Source organism: Dipodomys ordii, unplaced genomic scaffold, assembly GCF_000151885.1.
Source record: "Dipodomys ordii isolate 6190 unplaced genomic scaffold, Dord_2.0 Scaffold18, whole genome shotgun sequence".
Taxonomy (NCBI): domain Eukaryota; kingdom Metazoa; phylum Chordata; class Mammalia; order Rodentia; family Heteromyidae; genus Dipodomys; species Dipodomys ordii.
The window spans coordinates 691,674-708,496 of NW_012267234.1; the positions used below are offsets into that span (position 1 = coordinate 691,674).

Below are 16,823 nucleotides of genomic sequence, written 5' to 3' on the forward strand. Positions count from 1 at the left end.
CCTAGCTGGCTGTCTATGTTGCTTTTCTGCTTTACATATCCTAACCCCTGAAACACGGCCCTTGGAGTCTGTCTGCCCGGCCTTGGTAGGTCTTGTTGCCGGGCAGGAGGCTGTAGGAAAGCGAGGTGCAGTGGTGGTGGGGGAGAGGGGTAGAGTGGGTGCCAGGAGGGGATGAGAAGGAAATTATAGCTCCTACTCCTCCTTCTGTCAGGGGGGGCTGACAGAAGCCCCTCTGTTCTCCATCCAGTCCCCAATTACTGCTAAGACAGGGGTTTTAGGTAGGAGGTGGGGTGCAAATAAATGTTGGGGTTCCTGAAGGAGGAAGCTGATCCTGTACCTTAACAGAGTGAGCGGGTGGGGAGGGGCCAAGATCACAACAGGAAGGCATTAAATGTTTTCAACCTGCAATCCAGGTGTGAGCTCTATGGGGAGGAAAAGGCCACGGAGTAGCCTGCCTGGCGGAGGTGGGGAGCCAGGGAAGCTGGTGAGAGGGTTTGGCACCCAGCCAGCCCTCCTGCCCTGCCCAAGCAACAAAACAAAAATATGAGAGAGTGGGAGACTGAACTACACACAGGGACAGCACGGGGGAAGAGGAAGCAGCCAAGATAGGAAAGGAAACTTCTAGGTTCCAGCTGTCCCTTTCCGTTTGGGTTTCAGGGTATGGTTGGCTGGGGAGAGGAAGAGGAAGCTCGGAGAGAAGGTGAACACACACACACACACCACACACACACAGCACACACAGGTTTGGTCAGCTCAGCCCACAGTAAGGGTTTGAAAAGTTCCCAGACTCCTTCATTCCCCACTCTGACCCTCTAAAAAGTGCCCATCTGGAATCAGGAGGGAACAAAAACAGCTCACCTTCACCAATGGGTGAAGTTAAGGAAGGAGTACTCACAGCACCGCGACGCAGGCGGTCCTGGTCTCAGAACCAGGCTGGCACCGTTTGTAAACATTAGACTTGGTGACATCTGGGGATGCAGGAGAGGGACGCCCGGCCTGGACTATTGGGTTTGGAGAGTCAGGGTGAGACACGCCCCACTTCCTCCCCCAGAGACTTGGGAGATACCAATCCATGGCAAAGCGGCTGGCAGGCTCCCTGAGGGTCTGGGGGAATAGACGGCTGTCTTTGCACATCTGTATGACTCCAAGGCCACCTTCAGAAGCTTAGATCCCAGGAGAAGCTGCCACCGGCCATGGCTGCTGAGGACAGGAACAGGCACTGAACACAGCCCCTATGCAGGATACTCTGAGGCGAGGGAGGATGCCAGCCTTTTGCATACCATCTTTCTCCAGGAAAGTCAGAATGGGTTCTCTTCTAAGTCCCCCTGATGCTGCTTTTCATCCACTGAACCAAGGCATGGAGAAGTTGAGAGGAGGGGAGGAGGAAATTCCTGTGTCACAGGAGACCTGCCCCCACGTCAGCACTGCTGGGGCTGGGAAGCGAGAAGGAGCAGGGGTCTGAGCTGTCCACAGGTAGGGGGCTAATCATCCTGGAAAAGGATGTCCAGATGCCATCACACCAGCATGATGTTGGGTTGGGGCAGCCCATAGCTCTGAGAGGTGGCTCCTGGGGTCCACAAAGGCAGTGGTTATGCCAAGACATTCACAAAGATGGCATTGGCTGTGGTCTGGCCGAAGATGAAGGCTCCCAGGGTGACTAAGAAGACTCCATAACTGACCAATGCCCACCAGCTGTAGGGCAGAGGATGAAAGGGACGGATCAGTCAACCTGTTTATGACTCTGCAGACTTATCAGCTAAGTATTACAACAGAAGTACATTGTGTCTGCTGGCAGAGCACCTTTGAGTTTCCAGGGCCTTTTCCATAAAGAGGCATGTGGGCCAGATGTCTAAAGGTAAGGATATCGAGGCCTAATGGAATTAACTGACTATGGTCACAGCATGCAAGGGTGCGATCAGGGTATGCATGCAGGTCTCCTGACAGGAAGAGGACCAGGGACTAAGAAAGTCACGTGGAATGTGACCATTTCATTAAAAAAGAGACAAAAAGTAGACATTTGCAAGTAGACAGTTATCAAAAACATCAGAAAGTGCTCTACCATTTGAGTCACTTCTGGCTTTTTTTTGGGCGGGGTGAGGGGTAATTTATTGGAGCAAAAGAGTCTCACAGGCTTTCCTGCTTGGGCTGGCTTTGAACTGTTATATTTAGATCTCAGCCTCCCCAGTAGCTAGGATAATAGGTGTGAGCCACTGGTGCCTGTTTTGTTTTTCAGTTTTGGGGCTTGAACTCAGGGCACTATCTCTGAGCTACTTTTGCTCAAGGCTAGGCTAGTACTCTACCACTTCTGGTTTATGTGTACTGAGGAATCAAACCCAGGGCTTCATGAGTGCTAGGCAAGCACTCTATCCCTAAGCCACATTCCCAGCCCTGTTTTTTTTTTGTCGGTCGTGGAGATGAGTCTCATGGAGTTTCCTGACTGGGCTGGCTTTGAAACACGAAGCTCAGATCTCAGCCTCTTGAGTAGTTAGGATTACAGGCATGAACCACCAGTGCCCAGCTATGTTTGTGTGTATGTGTGTTTTGTTTTTTGGTCATGGGGCTTGAACTCTGGGCTTGGGCACTGTTCCTGTGCTCTTCAGCTCAAGGCGAGCGCCCTACCACTTGAGCCACAGCGCCACTTCAGGTTTTCCAGTGGCTTATTAGAGATAAGAGTCTTACAAACTTTCTTGCCTGGGCTGGCTTTGAATCTCGATCCTTAGATCTCAGCCTCCTTAGTAGCTTGAGCCACTGGTGCCCAGCTTGTTTGTGTTTTTTTTTGAGACAGGGTCTTGTATGTAGCCCAAGCCAGTATTGAACTTATGATCCTCTTGTCTTAGCCTCCTGAGCGCTAGTAAACAAGTGTTATTTGTGGGTTCTTTTTCTTTTGTTTTCATATTATGCTAGGGATGGAACCTGGGGTCTTATTGCATGCATGCAAGGCAATGCTTTACTACTGAGCTACATTCCTGGCCCTCCTCCTCCTTTTTTTTTTTTTTTGCCAGTCTTGGGGCTTGAACTCAGGGCATGGGCTCTGTCCCTGAGCTTCTTTGTGTTCAAGGCTAGCATTCTACCACTTGAGCCACAGCACCACTCCCGCTATTTCTGAGTTGTTTTATTAGAGATGGGAGATTCACATACTACTTTCCTACCTAGGCTGGTTTGGAACCCTGATTCTTAGATCTCAGCCTCCTAAAAGCTAGGATTACAGGTGTGAGCCACTGGCATCTGATGCAATAATTTTTTTCTTTTTTCTTTTTTTTTGCTGGTCGTGGGCATGAACTCTGGGCCTAGACACTGTGCCTCAGCTCTTCAACTCAAGGCTAGTGCTCTACCAATTGAGTCACAGTGCCACTTCCAGCTTTTTCTGCTTATGTGGTGCTGAGGAATCGAACCCAGGCCCTCATACATGCAAAGCAAGCACTCTACCACTGAGCCACCTTCCCAGCCCCCAATAATTTTTCTTAGCATGTAAACCTTTTGTTCAGCCTCTTTACTACTCAGGGAAATATGCATGTTAATGTGCATTTTCAGTTACAAGTGTGCCATAACTTACACATAGCACAGGCAGGGCTGGGGCGGCGGGGCAAAGGGTGCTGTCACTCAGTGTTGCTGAGACTTTGGAACTACTTTTTTGGAAAGCAATTTGAAAACTCATGTGCCAAAGTAAAATGAAATGCCTTGTAACTCACCAATTTTCTCTCAAGAACTGATCTTGTCAGGTGCTATTGGTTCACACCTGTAATCCTAGCTACTCAGGAGGCTGAGATCTGAGGATCACCGTTCAAAGCCAGCCCGGGCAGGAAAGTCTGTGAGACTCTTATCTTCAATTAACCACCAGAAAATTGGTCAGGCCCAGAGTTTAAGCCCCACAGCCAACACCAACAACAATAAAAAAGGAACTGATCTTACCCAAACCACTGAATGGATATGCCAAGATGTATGACAGGACACACGTGCATAACACAGTATCTTGAAACCATTGAAAGAAGGAGCAACCAGGCATTGTGGCACACACCTGTAACTGTACACTAGGGAGGCCAAGACAAGAGGACTGCAAGTTGGAGGCCAACCTGGGCCACACAATGAGTATGAGACCAGTATGGGTTATGTGGTAAGACCCTGTTTTGAAATCAACAAAAACCATCCACACTAAGCTTACATATCTGTGCACAGCCCTGTGTAACTCAGAGTCTCCAGGGGCACAGTTCACAGGGGTAATGGGAGAGAGGCACAATAGGGAATTAGGAGAAACTTTTTGCTTTTTTCTAAATCCTTAAGTAGTATTTTGAATTGTCACAACTAGTTTGGATTACCTATTTAAAAGAGATACATTAAGCTGGGGGCCGATGGCTCACACATGTAATCCTAGCTGAGGAAGCTGAGATCTGAGGATTGTAGTTCAAAGCCAGCCTGGACAGGAAAATCTGTGAGACTCTTATCTCCAATAAACCACTCAGAAAACCAGAAGTGGCGCTGTGGCTCAAGTGGTAGAGCACTTGCCTTGAGCTGAAGAGCTGAGGGACAGCTCCCAGGCCCAAAGTTCAAGCCCCAGACCAACAACAACAAAAATAAATAAAATAAAAAATTACAGGGGCTGGGAAGGTGGCTCAGTGGTAGAGTGCTTGCCTTGCATGCATGAAGCCCTGGGTTGGATTCCTCAGCACCACATAAGCAGAAAAAGCCAGAAGTGGTGCTGTGGCTCAAGTGGTGGAATACTAGCCTTGAATTGAAGAGCTGAGGGACAGTGCCCAGAGTTCAGACCTCATGACTGACCAAAAAAAGAAATTACAATGGAGTGTAATTTTATACATACATGTGTGTATGTACTCACACACACACATTAAACGCTCATGGTTTTCCAAGTCCTCCTACGAATTTAAGATCCTCTCTTAGTCTACCCTGCCCCACAACCCCCTGAGGCCCTTGGGTAAGCTTTGCTTTACCTGGCTGGTTTGACCTCTTCCATCTCCGACAGTTTGGCTTGAATGAGGCACAGCCCTGAAAGAGAAGAGGTGTGGCCTTTGTTTTGGAGGGAGCACAGGCTGGCTCTCTCCCTCAGCATGGCCTCCGGCTTGCCAAGAGGCAATGGGGTCCTCTGGAGACTCCCCACCCACTCTGCTACATTCAATTGGAGGCCTTGCTTTTGCTCTCCCCATAGGCCAGCACCTGGTAAGAGGAGTTGGGCTGTAAGTAGGGCTCAGAGCCAATAGTGACTCTTTGGTAGCTCACATGACAGGTTCCTTCCAGTAGACTCCTGAGTAGACAGGGATTCCTTGCTCCAAGTCAAGTGGGAAGGGCTTTCCAGGCCCCTTCATTCAGACATAAGTAGATCTGAGTTTCTGATGGACCTGCAGCCACTGGCAGCCGGATCCACAAATCAAGTAGGAACACATGCTTGAATGAAAAGCGAGACTATCCGTGCTGGGCCCAGCCGATGGGTGTGAAAGGGCTTGAGGCTTACCAGCGGAGTCTAGTGACCTCTGGGCAAGCCTGCCCCACTGAACCTCACATCTCACCATGGAAGGAAGATGATAATCTTCCCTCCAGGGGTCCATGCTGACCCCCCAAGGGCAACTGAGGCAGGTGAGCAATAGAGGTTGTTGGTTACTCTCCCTGGCAGGTTCTGAGCTAGCAGTGAGCTGAAGCCAGGGAGACTGCAATGGGGCTGAGACAGGAGCAGCAGGGGTCCACACCTGGAAAGACGAAGATGAAGCAGGCAGCCAGGCCTCCGATGACTGAGATGACCTTGCCAATGTCAGGGATGAAGAGAGCCAGCAGCAGGGTGAGCAGGAACCACACCAGCGTCTGCAGCACGCGCCGTTGCCGCTCGCGCCCTACATCCTCCTCCACGGGGGTCCCCTGGTAGCGCAGCCACAAGCCTTCGACCACTGCCCTACCGGTGAGGAGGAGATTGAGGGTTTCCGTATTAATGTCCTCTGCCTCTAGGTCACAGGAGCCAGACCCTGAATTGGGTGGATTGTGGGCAGGGATCTGATCTGAGCCCAAGACTTCTGTAACATGGGCCTCCATCACCATGGAGTTGACGGTGAGCACAAAGGTTCAGTGCTTTGCCTCGTCACATGGAAACATGTTTCCTTACAGGAAACTGGGTGGAGTTTCCAAAAGAATGGGTGCCCATGTGAGAGGTCAGAAAAGGATCTGGCTGGGAGATTCCTCAAGGACTTAAGAGTGTTTTGGTTACCCTGGGACAAAGGTGCTTCTAAGACCTTACTTGGGGTATTTGGGGGACATTCTAGGCATGGACATTTTTTCTTTCTTTTTCCTTTTTTTGGTTGGTCGTGGGGCTTGAACTCCGGGCCTGGGTGCTGTCCCTGAGCTCCTCAGCTCAAGGTGAGCGCTCTACCACTTGGGCCACAGCACCACTTCCAGTTTTCTGGTGGTTAACTGGAGATAAGAGTCTCACAGACTTTCTTGCCCAGGCTGGCTTTGAATCGTGATCCTCAGATCTCAGCCTCCTGAGTAGCTAGGATTACAGGCATGAGCCACCAGTGCTGGGCCTGCACATTTTTCTATAGTTTTCAACTTCTCCATGAACAGAATGGTCTCCACATAAGGCCAAGGACCATACTGGAGGGCTTCCAGGGCTCTGTGTGGGCTGGAAGGGGGGGGGGTGTCTCACCGCCCACAGAAGTGCAGGATGGGGTAGGAGGTGAGCACACTCAAGATGATGAAGGCTCGGGCAACAGCCACAGCCATGTCTGTGGAAGGGTAGGACAGGAGCACATCGGGGTCCACAGCAGCTCCGAAGGTCAGGAAGCCGCAGATGCCTGGGGACCGGCACAAGGGGGCCAGGTGAGGCAGCCCGAGGGTGCGGGGTGGGCCAGCCACTCCTGCTGGGTGCGGGCACAACTCAGGAGGCTGAGCCTCGGGGAGTCCACCTGGGAAGGCGCCTCCACACCTGCCTTCTGAGATCCCCTCCTGCCAGATGCTCTCCAGCCCCCATGACACCACCTTTCTTTCTTTTCTGGGGCTTGAATTCAGGGCCTGAGCTCTGTCCCTGAGCTGCTTCTGCTCAAGGCTAGCGCTGTACCAACTGAGCCACAGCGCCACTTCTGGCTTTTTCTGTTTATGTGGTACTAAGGAATTGAACTCAGGGCTTCATGCGTGCTAGGTAAGCACTCTACCAAGCCACCCATATTCCCAGCCTCCCCCATTCTATTTTCTTCAGAGTACATCTCTCTCGATTGTCTCTCCAGCCAGGACATAAGCCTCACTGTACAACTACTTGGCCTGTTTGTCTTTCTCGTCCCTGGCTATGGCTTCAGAGGCTGGCATGGCACTGGCCCTAGCAGCCCCTGCCCTACCCCTCTCTTGCCAGTGGCCTTTTTCCAAACCACTCCACGCAGCAGCCAAGCCTTCATTCCCCAGCCACTCGCCTGCATGAAATACTTCCTTCTCAAGCACCCTCCCCACCACCTGTCCAGCCTGCCTTTAGTCTCGGCACCCCAGCTACACTGAGCTCCTTCCCGACCCTGGTTCAGAGACCTGGCTTCTCCGGAATGCTCATCCCACCCTTCAGACTGTCTTGTCACGGGCTTCCCTAGATGGACGCTCCTCAGAGAGGGGCCCTCTGTGAATCCACCCGTCATGATGGCTCTGGAATTCTCACTTGACCATCATGCCCTGGGGACAGGGCACCTTCACCCTCACAGCACTTCACTGACAACAGCTTCGGGAACTTACTAGCCACTGACCTAGAATCCATGAATGAATGGAGGAACACACTTAGCTCAGACAGCCCAAATTCAACCCAACGTCTACAAAGCGTCAGGCTGGCGGTACAGCCTTGGAAAGCTGGGCTGGAGGCCTTGGGGACTCAGGTTGGCCTGGCCCTTGAAGGGGAAGCACTCACCTGTGCCCAGGTAGACAGCCAGGGCTATGACCATGGCGGCTGTCACCACCCCACCCCAGGTCTTCAACTCAGGCCTCTGCATACTGTTGAAGACGGGCACGCTGCTCACATGGCACTGTTTGGGTGAAGGGCACAGTCATGGTAGGGACAGAGGCCTTGGGGAAAAAGGCCCTAGGAACAAAAGGGAATCTGGGGCCCCTGCTTCATCCTCCCCCTGCACCCCCTCCCCAGGAGTCCACCCATCCAGCCTGCGATACGAGTTCCGTCCTAGTGTGAGGGATGACCTAAGGGGATGGCTGGCACCTGAAATCCGAAGCAGATGGTGGGCATAGCATTGAACACAGACATCCAGGAAGCTGGCCTGAGAACAAACAATGAACAGCTACCTGCGATGCCTTCAGAGTCGCTACCGTCTACTCCCCCCATGCCTCCACAGCCTCCAGTGGCCAGCTTTCCACATACTGAGCACCTCCATTTTTTATTTTTTTTGTCAGTTGTGGGGCTTGAACTCTGGGCCTGGCTGTCCCTCAGCTCTTTAACTCAAGGCTAGCACTCTACCACTTGAGCCACATCGCCACTTCTGGTTTTCTAGTGGTGAACTGGTGATAAGAGTCTCATGGATTTTCCTGCCTGGGCTGGCTTTGAACCTCGATCCTCAGATCTCAGCCTCCTGAGTAGCTAGGATTACAGGTGTGAGCCACTGGTGCCCAGCTGAGCACCTCCTCAGTAAACTGAGGCTCTGTAAGGTCCACCTAAAGCCCAAATTCTGAATTTCTGACTTTTTCTTATTAAAAAAATAAAAAGGCAGAAGGATAGACTTAGAGAAAATAAAAAGGATTCATCCTTGTATAGAAGATATAGAAACTGCAGATAAACAGTGTCAGGAACTGTGCAGCCTTCCTCTAAGCGTCTCCCCAACCTGGGCTGTGTCTCGCACCTAGCATCTGTCAGATCTCACTAGGGTTTCCCACCATCTCCCTCACTGCTTGGTGAGTCAGCCCTTGTGAGAGTTAATAAGCCTCAGCAAGCCCGTGTGGCCTTTGGATGCTAACCCAGTACTTCCCAGGGCCAATGTGACAGGTTCTACCCCATATATTTCCTGGGGAGCCTCACCCACCTTGTCAGGATGTCTCCTGGAGTCATCTCATTATCTGGCCAGATGTATTTGATGATAATGATGGCAGTCACGTACCAGGTGCCCAGAACGCTCAGGAAGCTGCCAGGGAGGAGAGACTGACTTCTTCCTCCCCAGCCCCAGCAGCCCCCTTATTTGATGCCATCCCAGGGTGTCCACCTTCTGCTCTTGGGACAGAACTGTGACAAGCAAAGACTTGAAATGTCTTGAAAATAAGTTTCACAGAGACCTGATACAGCTAGGAGGGAGCTGGAAAGCAATGGGTAGCATTTCTGGCTATTGGCACCATAGAATAGTTCAGCTCCATGGTTCAGAGACCATGATGGAAGACTGGGCTCCAAAGCACAGCGACAACTTGGATCTGAGCAGCCCAGACTTGGTAGGGTCAGCTGTAGGCTGTTTTGTGGGTCTTTGAGTACTAAGATGCTAAAGGTAAAGTATGAGTGTACAGCAGAATATTAACATTTAAGGGGACCATGGAGATAACAGAATGTGATCCTTTGCTTACAGACTAGAAAATAGCCTGGACACCGCCCCCTACCTCTTACCCCAACCTTCACAGACACTGAGCCAGGCAGCCAGTCTCCCTTTTTACCATGAGCTGCATGGAAGATGCTCCCAGGCTGCTACCTCAAAATGACTTCAAGGCCCATGTTCCCAAGAAAAGCCTCCAAGCTAGCAGGGTGTCTTCACACTCCTTGATATCCCCAGTCCCTTCTCTGACAAGGACTGAATCTCTCAGAGAGGCAAAGGACCATGCTCTCCCTTGATGGTGACAGGAAAGGAAAATCTTGGGCCTAAAATACTAGAAGCCTTGGTCTGCTCATCCCAGAAGGGCGGGATGTCATAGAGGGGCTTCCCAGCAGCCCTTGGGTCTCCAGCTGCCCATGACCAGAGCTCTGTCCCACCCATGCTGGGGTGGCACCTCCAAACCTGGCATATTTCTGGAAACCAATCTCTCTGGGAATGGAGAGGGGCAGGATGAAGAGGAAGGCAGTGAGGCTGATGGTGAACTTGCGGTCTGTGTACCAAAGGCTGCTGTTGGTCCCCTCTGGCTCCTTGGCTAGCACTGCTATAACTGCACAGGGAGGAAGGCAATGTCATCCCAGGCCATCAGAGTATGGCCTTCCTATTCTGCTAGGCCCCAGGCCCTGCCTCTACGGGACCCAAGTTCAAGGTCTCTTCGCTCTAGGATCCCCAGGGTTGAGGGAAAGATGGGGCAGGCACTCTGGGAAGAACCTTACTCTTGTCTTGCTGGTCCCCGATGATGATAAGGAAGGCGATACAGGTACCGAAAGTGTAGACAGCGATGGCCACCTCGCATAGCACGCCTGTTAGCTTGCCACACACAGCCCACACCACCTCCTGGTAGGTCCCCTCATTGCTCGCCTGGGAACAGTAGGCCAAGATGACCAAGCCACTGATGATGAAAACCAGCATGCTCTGCAGACAGGGCAGGGAGAAAGGAGGGTGTGAGAAAGGCCAGGCAGCTAAGGGAGCCTGAGCTCATGCAGTATTGACCAGACTAATGCCCAAAGTAGCTTTGGGAATGGATCTCATTTGGCAAGGCAATTTTAACTGACTGCTAAAGGTTGCCAAGTTGAGGTTTTCTTTAAGAAACAAAAGAGCCGGGCGCCAGTGGCTCACCCCTATAATCCTAGCTACTCAGGAGGCTGAGATTTGAGGATCATAGTTCAAAGCCAGCCCAGGCAGAAAAGTCCGTGAGATTCTTATCTCCAATAAACCACTCAAAAAACTGGAAGTGGTGCTGTGGCTCAAGTGATAGGATGCTAGCTTTGAGCTGAAAAGCTGAAAAGTACCCAGGCTCAGAGTTCAAGACCCATGAATGACCAAAAAAAAAAAAAAAGAGTTTTTGAAAAATTAAAACACATGAAAGTAGAGAGCACAGTATAATGGACTCAAAGTATTCCCATCAGCTTAAAAAAAAAAACCAATATGGCTAGTCTTGTTTTATCTTATTCCCTTCCCACTATAAAGACAATACAATCTGTAAACATGTAAGTAGTTCTCAAGACTAAGGCCTACCTCCTGTAGCACAACCACAAAATCAAAGAAATGCCTAAAAAATTAAACACCCAAAGTGGCGCTGTAGCTCAAGTGATAGAGCGCTCGCCTTGAGCTGAAGAGCTGAGGGACAGCGCCCAGGCCCAGAGTTCAAGCCCCACGACAGACAAAAAAAAAAAAAAAAAAAATTAAACACCCAATCAATGTTTAAATCTCCCTGAAGGCTTTGATGAGAATAGAGTACTGGAATAGATTGGTAATGTCTGCCATGTATAAGGGAGGGGAAGAATGGCAGCTGCGGTCCATAGCCGTTCTACTGATGCATGGGCCCACCCGCACTCATCTCTGTCACCAGTCTGTGTATACTCACCATCTGCAGCGAGATGCCAGCTGCCACGCCCCCGGCAGTCCTGAAGGCCGCTGGGAAGTTAAGCAGCCCTGCACCCAGGCAGGCATTGACAACGATGAAGATGGCCCCAAGTGTGGAAGTGGTGCCTCTGTCGGGACCCCCAGGAGAGGCTTCGCTCTCACTCTTAGGGGCTGTGTCCACACAGGGACTCTGCAGCAGTCGGGCCCGCTCCCCAGCATCCGTGCTGGAGCTCCACTCGTTGTAATCATTGTTAATGCTGAACTGGGCCATGGCCCTGAGAGTCGTCTTTCTGTAAGAGCTCTGGGCTCTGCCTCACGACCACATCACTGGGGATAACTTGGGAACACTGGCCTGTTCAGGACAGCTATTTTATGAGGACTCTTGTCACCTAGATGGGAAATAGGCAGGTATTACTGTTAGCCAGAGATGGAGAGTTCAAATCCCCGTGTGCCTCTGGGAAGAACATTGCACTGGACACCACTGTATGGGATAGCAGACATAGAAAAATACACTAGATGTAAATCCTGCTTGTTTCACCCTCACAGACATTCAACGTAAAGAATACCTAACAGGAAGAGAGGAGGCTACCACATCTAGAGCTGATGCCAACACAGCAGTGCTAGAAAGGCCTCCACTGAGCAGGTGTGCCATGGATATATCTAATCTCAACGAATCCTATGACGGCCTTGTGATCACAGGGTCAGAGAGATCAACTTACTGACTCCAGGCTGGATGTGAGCAGACTGTTGTGCAGGATCTGAACCTGTATCTGTCAGCCTGTTTCCACACCACAGGCTCTCAAGAGGTGCTCTTATCAACAACTGTGCAACTTTCAAGGTATTACATACAGCCCAGCACACTCCCCTGCACTCTAGTCAATAGTCTATTAAGTGTAGGCCACTCTTCTCCCACATGACAAGTCACATGTGTGCCTAAAGGTCCATGTGTACCTTCCCTATTTCCCGGAAGAGATGAGACCTATGCATGTGGCTGGAGAGGGACTGGGATCGTTCCAAGCACAGCAAGTCTTTCTAGGAGTCATTGGAAGGCCTGGTACTGCTTGGGCATTTCCTTGTAGCATTCTCTCATGTGCTACCAATACATAGGCATGGATTTATTTTTTCTCGGCTAAATCACAAGGTTCTAAGGCCACACACACGGTGATAGTAGTTACTCCTACTGCACCCCACAGTGCTTTGTCTCACTTAATCTTCAATGGAGTCCTAAAAGTGGGTTTACTAAGGGTCATCCCACGGTTGATGGAGGGCTTGTTTGGTGCTAGAACATACATTTGTTTGTCACTACCTCTCCCTGGGCCTGAGATGAGATGCAGTTTTTCCTTCGGTCTTAGTTCTTTCTTGAAAACTAGAAAGAGATTTCTTTTTTCCTTTTCTTTTCTTTGTCGGTCGTGGAGCCTGAACTCTAGGCCTGGGCGCTGTCCCTCAGCTCTTCAGCTCAAGGCTAGCGCTCTACCACCTGAGCCACAGTGCCACTTCATCTTTTTCTACTTATGTGGTGCTGAGGAATCGAACCCAGGGCCTCATGCATGCAAGGCAAGCACTCTACCACTGAGCCACTTTCCTAGCCCCTTCTTTTCTTTCTTTTTCCTTTTTTTTTTTGCCAGTCCTGGGCCTTGAACTCAGGACCTGGGCACTGTCCCTGAGCTTCTTTTTGCTCAAGACTAGCACTCTACCACTTAAGCCACAGCATGACTTCTAACTGTTTCTATTTATGTGGTACTGAGGAATCGAACCCAGGGCTTCATGCATGCTAGGCAAGCACTATACCACTAAGCCACATTTCCAGAAAAGAGATTTCTCCTTCTCAGAATCCTGAGCTTCAAGGTGTCCAGTCCAGAAAACTGACCAGTGTTCTCCAGCTTCAGCTCACACAGCCTGAGACCCATCCCTCTTCCCCCCGCCTCCAACAAGAGAAGTGATGACAGTAAGTCCAATTCCAGATCAAGAGCATCTACCAGTACAGAGGAACTGTACTCTGGGTCTCAAGAATACACTCTGGAGCCTGAATGCTAACCTATTTACTTTCCTAGACATCTGACTTGGGCAATCACTTCACCCCTCTAAGCCTTTACATGTTGTTTCTGTGAGGAATGTGTTAATATTAGCAAACATTTATCACACTGGGGAGTGTAACTCAGAGAGAGAGTGTATCTGATAGGGAAAGACTCAGATTCTGCCATAATAACCTAATCAGGGTCTATCATAAAGCCATCCTTTCTAAGTTGTCAGTCCACAGTGGGTATAAATAGCTCCTTGGGATGATTCCTAGTTTCTCCCGGTGAGGGTCGACAAACAAAGCTGGGAGAATTTGGAGAAAAACAGCCTTTCCTATCAAAGTGTATTGCAGAAAAGGTCTTGCTTTGGCCAGGTGGTTCTGTTCTTGTTAAGGAAAAAGAGGAACTTTCCCTGGATTAAGAAAGGATTTGTAAAATGTAAGGTTTTGTCTTAAACTGGTTTCTTTCCAAGATAGGCTTATAACACACCCCAGACAGTTCAAGAAATAGCAGAGGGGCTGGGAAGGTGGCTCAGTGGTAGAGTGCTTGCTTTGCATGCATGAGGCCCTGGGTTCGATTCCTCAGCAGCACATCTGTAGAAGAAAAAAAAAAAGCCAGAAGCAGCGCTGTGGCTCAAGTGGTAGAGCGCTAGCCTTGAGCTGAAGAGCTGAGGGACAGCGCCCAGGCCCAGAGTTCAGGCCCCACGACTGGACCCCCCCCAAAAAAATAGCAGAGTGTATGGGTATATTTTGAGATTACTTGTGAACTGTTAATATTATTTCAAAATCACCATATTTTTTTTTACTATATCCAAACTAGCTAATTGAAGCAGATTGTGAACCTGAGGCTCAACCAATCTGAGCAGAGGGGCAGGGCCTGCTGCATTAGGAATAAATACCTGAGCAGACTACTAGCTCTGTGTGCATGCTCCCTTGCCAGATTTTTGGCTGATAGTGTATCCTTCTGGGCAGAAGTAAATTGTGCCTTGCTGAGACAATTCTTTATTTTTATGTCTAACATTCTTTTTATTGTCATCGTGGGCCTTGAACTCTGGGCCTGGGCACTGTCCCTCAGCTCTTCAGCTCAAGACTAGCACTCTACCGCTGAGCCACAGCACCACTTCTGGTTTTCTGGTGGTTTATTGGAGATAAGAGTCTCACGGACTTTCCTGCCAGGGCTGGCTTTGAACCATAATCCTCAGATCTCAGCTTCCTGAGTAGCTAGGATTATAGGGGTGAGCCACTGGCGCCTGGCTATGTCTATCTATCTTTTATTTTTTTTTTGGGGGGGGGAGTTGTGGGTCTTGAACTCTGGACCTGGATGCTGTCCCTCAGCTCTTCAGCTCAAGGCTAGCACTCTACCACTTAAGCCACAGCACCACCTCCAGCTTTTTGTGCTTATGTGGTGCTGAGGAATTGAACCCAGGTCCTCATGCATGCAAGGCAAGCACTCGACCACTGAGCCACCTTCCCAGCCCCATGTCTAACGTTCTTGAAGAGCATATTTATATTTCCCTCATGAGATGGACATAGAAAACTGCAAGTGCTCTCCGATATCTGTCAATAAGCCTGTAACCAAGGAGACTTGGGCGTGGCTTAAGTGGTGGAGTATTTGCCTCTGTGAGTGTGCATAACCAAGGGACACAGCCCTAGGGGAAATTTCCCTCTACTGGTGCCAGGCGTGGCTTAAGTGGTGGAGTATTTGCCTCTGTGAGTGTGCATAACCAAGGGACACAGCCCTAGGGGAAATTTCCCTCTACTGGTGCCAGATTCTGAAAAATTAGTCTATGACACAGGACTTCTTCCTCTTGTGTAACTTATCCCCCAGCTTGCAACTCAGCAAAAAACCAGAGCAGTGACTAGTGATGGCAGTTTTCTAATTCCTAGCTTTCAGTATAGTGCCAGAGTGGTTTAAGACCACCTGCTCACACTACCACTACAGACGTTTACTGGATGACCCATCCAAGGTCACAAGGCTAGAGCAGCTTCCTGGCTCTCCAGGCAATACATTATCCATAGCACTCTTGCCCCAATTTTGTGTCATCTCCCCAGCCTCTACACAAGAACTAAGGCTGCAGTTCCCATGGATCTTGAGGGCAAAAGTCTTATCTCCTTGCAGACCACTGCAGCAGTGGTAGGTCCAATAATCCCTATTCTCACTCCCAATCACACAGCTCCAACAGCTCCCAGCTTACCTGCTCTTTCCACCTGCCTGGCTATGGTGGAAGGGAGGTTTCTTCTTTCCAAGATCTGCGATGATTCCTTTCACTTCCTTCTCTGGCTTCAAGTTCTTCTTCCTGAAGACTTTGCCTAAAATCTGGAGTCAGGAGAGAGGAGTTCAGGCAGTCACTGAGCTGACTTCAGAAGGTGGGGGAACTGACTAGTTTTAATACTAATTCAGAACTAAGTGCCCACACAAGACAGGGGAAAAGGTTCCTGAAGGAGATTAAGGTCACAATGGGCAGCTGGCAGGACCAGAACTAGAAGCCTGATGCCCCACATGCTCTACCAGAGATTTCAGCTGGCACCTCAGATCCCACTCAGGACCTGACCCAGTCCAATGTGGAGCTGCAGCCCTGAAACACAAAAGGTTGGTGTGCACTGGGAGGGGGACCAGAAAATGTCCGGCCGAGCCAGGCAGGCGTGCGTGCGTGTGTATGTGTCTGTGCGTGCGTGCAAGGTTCTCAGGCCTGGATCAAGGCAGGAGGGCCACGTGGGGTAACTGGAGAGCCTCTCCGGAACTCCACCTCGGCCTAGGACTGGGTGGAGACCCGGCTGGATCAGGTGCGACCCTGCCGGCGAAATAAACGGCGGGCGTGGGGCGAGGGCCAGCTCCGGGCCCTGCAGCGAGCTCGCCTGAGCGCCGCCGAGGTGGGGGACCCCAGGAGCCCCCGGGCCCTCACGCCCCACCCGTCACCACCTCTACCGACAACCCCTTACCTAGAGTGCTTCATCCCGGAGCCAGCTGGGGAGACACGTGAGGACCTATCACATGACCGCCAGGCTCCGGCGGACCAAAGGGCACGCTGGGAGTTGTAGTTTTCGGATGGTGTTAATCTTGCACACTACACTAGTAGTTCCCTGGCTCAGTTTGTCAGCATCGTCCTGAGTCGGCCTGGCACCCAGACAGTCAGCGTTTATGCACTTATTTTTAGGACTGACATCTTGGTCAAGCAAAACACTTCTTCCTGGGCAGGTCTTTAAGAGGTCTGGCATCTTTGTCCTTCAAGGACATGGGTCACAGCTATTTGCTCTCCTATTTTTTTCTCCTCTGTCTCTGCATTTATGCCACAGCCAGAGACCCTAGAGTTTATTCCTTCTTCTCCTCCTCTTTTGAATCAGGATCTTGCATCCAGTCCAGGCTGCCCTTGAATTGGAGATCCTCCTGTCTCAGCCTTCTAAATACT

At 50.5% G+C, this 16,823-nt stretch overlaps 1 protein-coding gene across 2 annotated transcripts; it reads right to left on the reverse strand.

The window, feature by feature from the left end:
* Positions 1-559: 559 nt before the first annotated feature.
* On the reverse strand, positions 560-16,389 carry Slc38a7 (solute carrier family 38, member 7). Of its 2 annotated transcripts, XM_013012602.1 has the most exons (12): positions 16,357-16,389; positions 15,612-15,733; positions 11,404-11,791; positions 10,253-10,451; positions 9,942-10,086; positions 8,991-9,089; positions 8,177-8,234; positions 7,874-7,988; positions 6,641-6,788; positions 5,694-5,893; positions 4,944-4,998; positions 560-1,692 (listed from the first exon to the last, which is right to left on the reverse strand). In XM_013012602.1, exons 3-12 carry the CDS (start codon positions 11,671-11,673, stop codon positions 1,590-1,592), a joined length of 1,392 nt encoding a protein of 463 aa, XP_012868056.1. In that variant the 5' UTR covers positions 11,674-11,791; positions 15,612-15,733; positions 16,357-16,389; the 3' UTR covers positions 560-1,589. The 2 variants fall into 2 exon arrangements, 1 of the variants encoding a protein (XP_012868056.1); XR_001174928.1 differs by lacking the exon at positions 560-1,692 and having other exon boundaries at positions 5,694-5,888.
* Between the last annotated feature and the right edge of the window lie 434 nt (positions 16,390-16,823).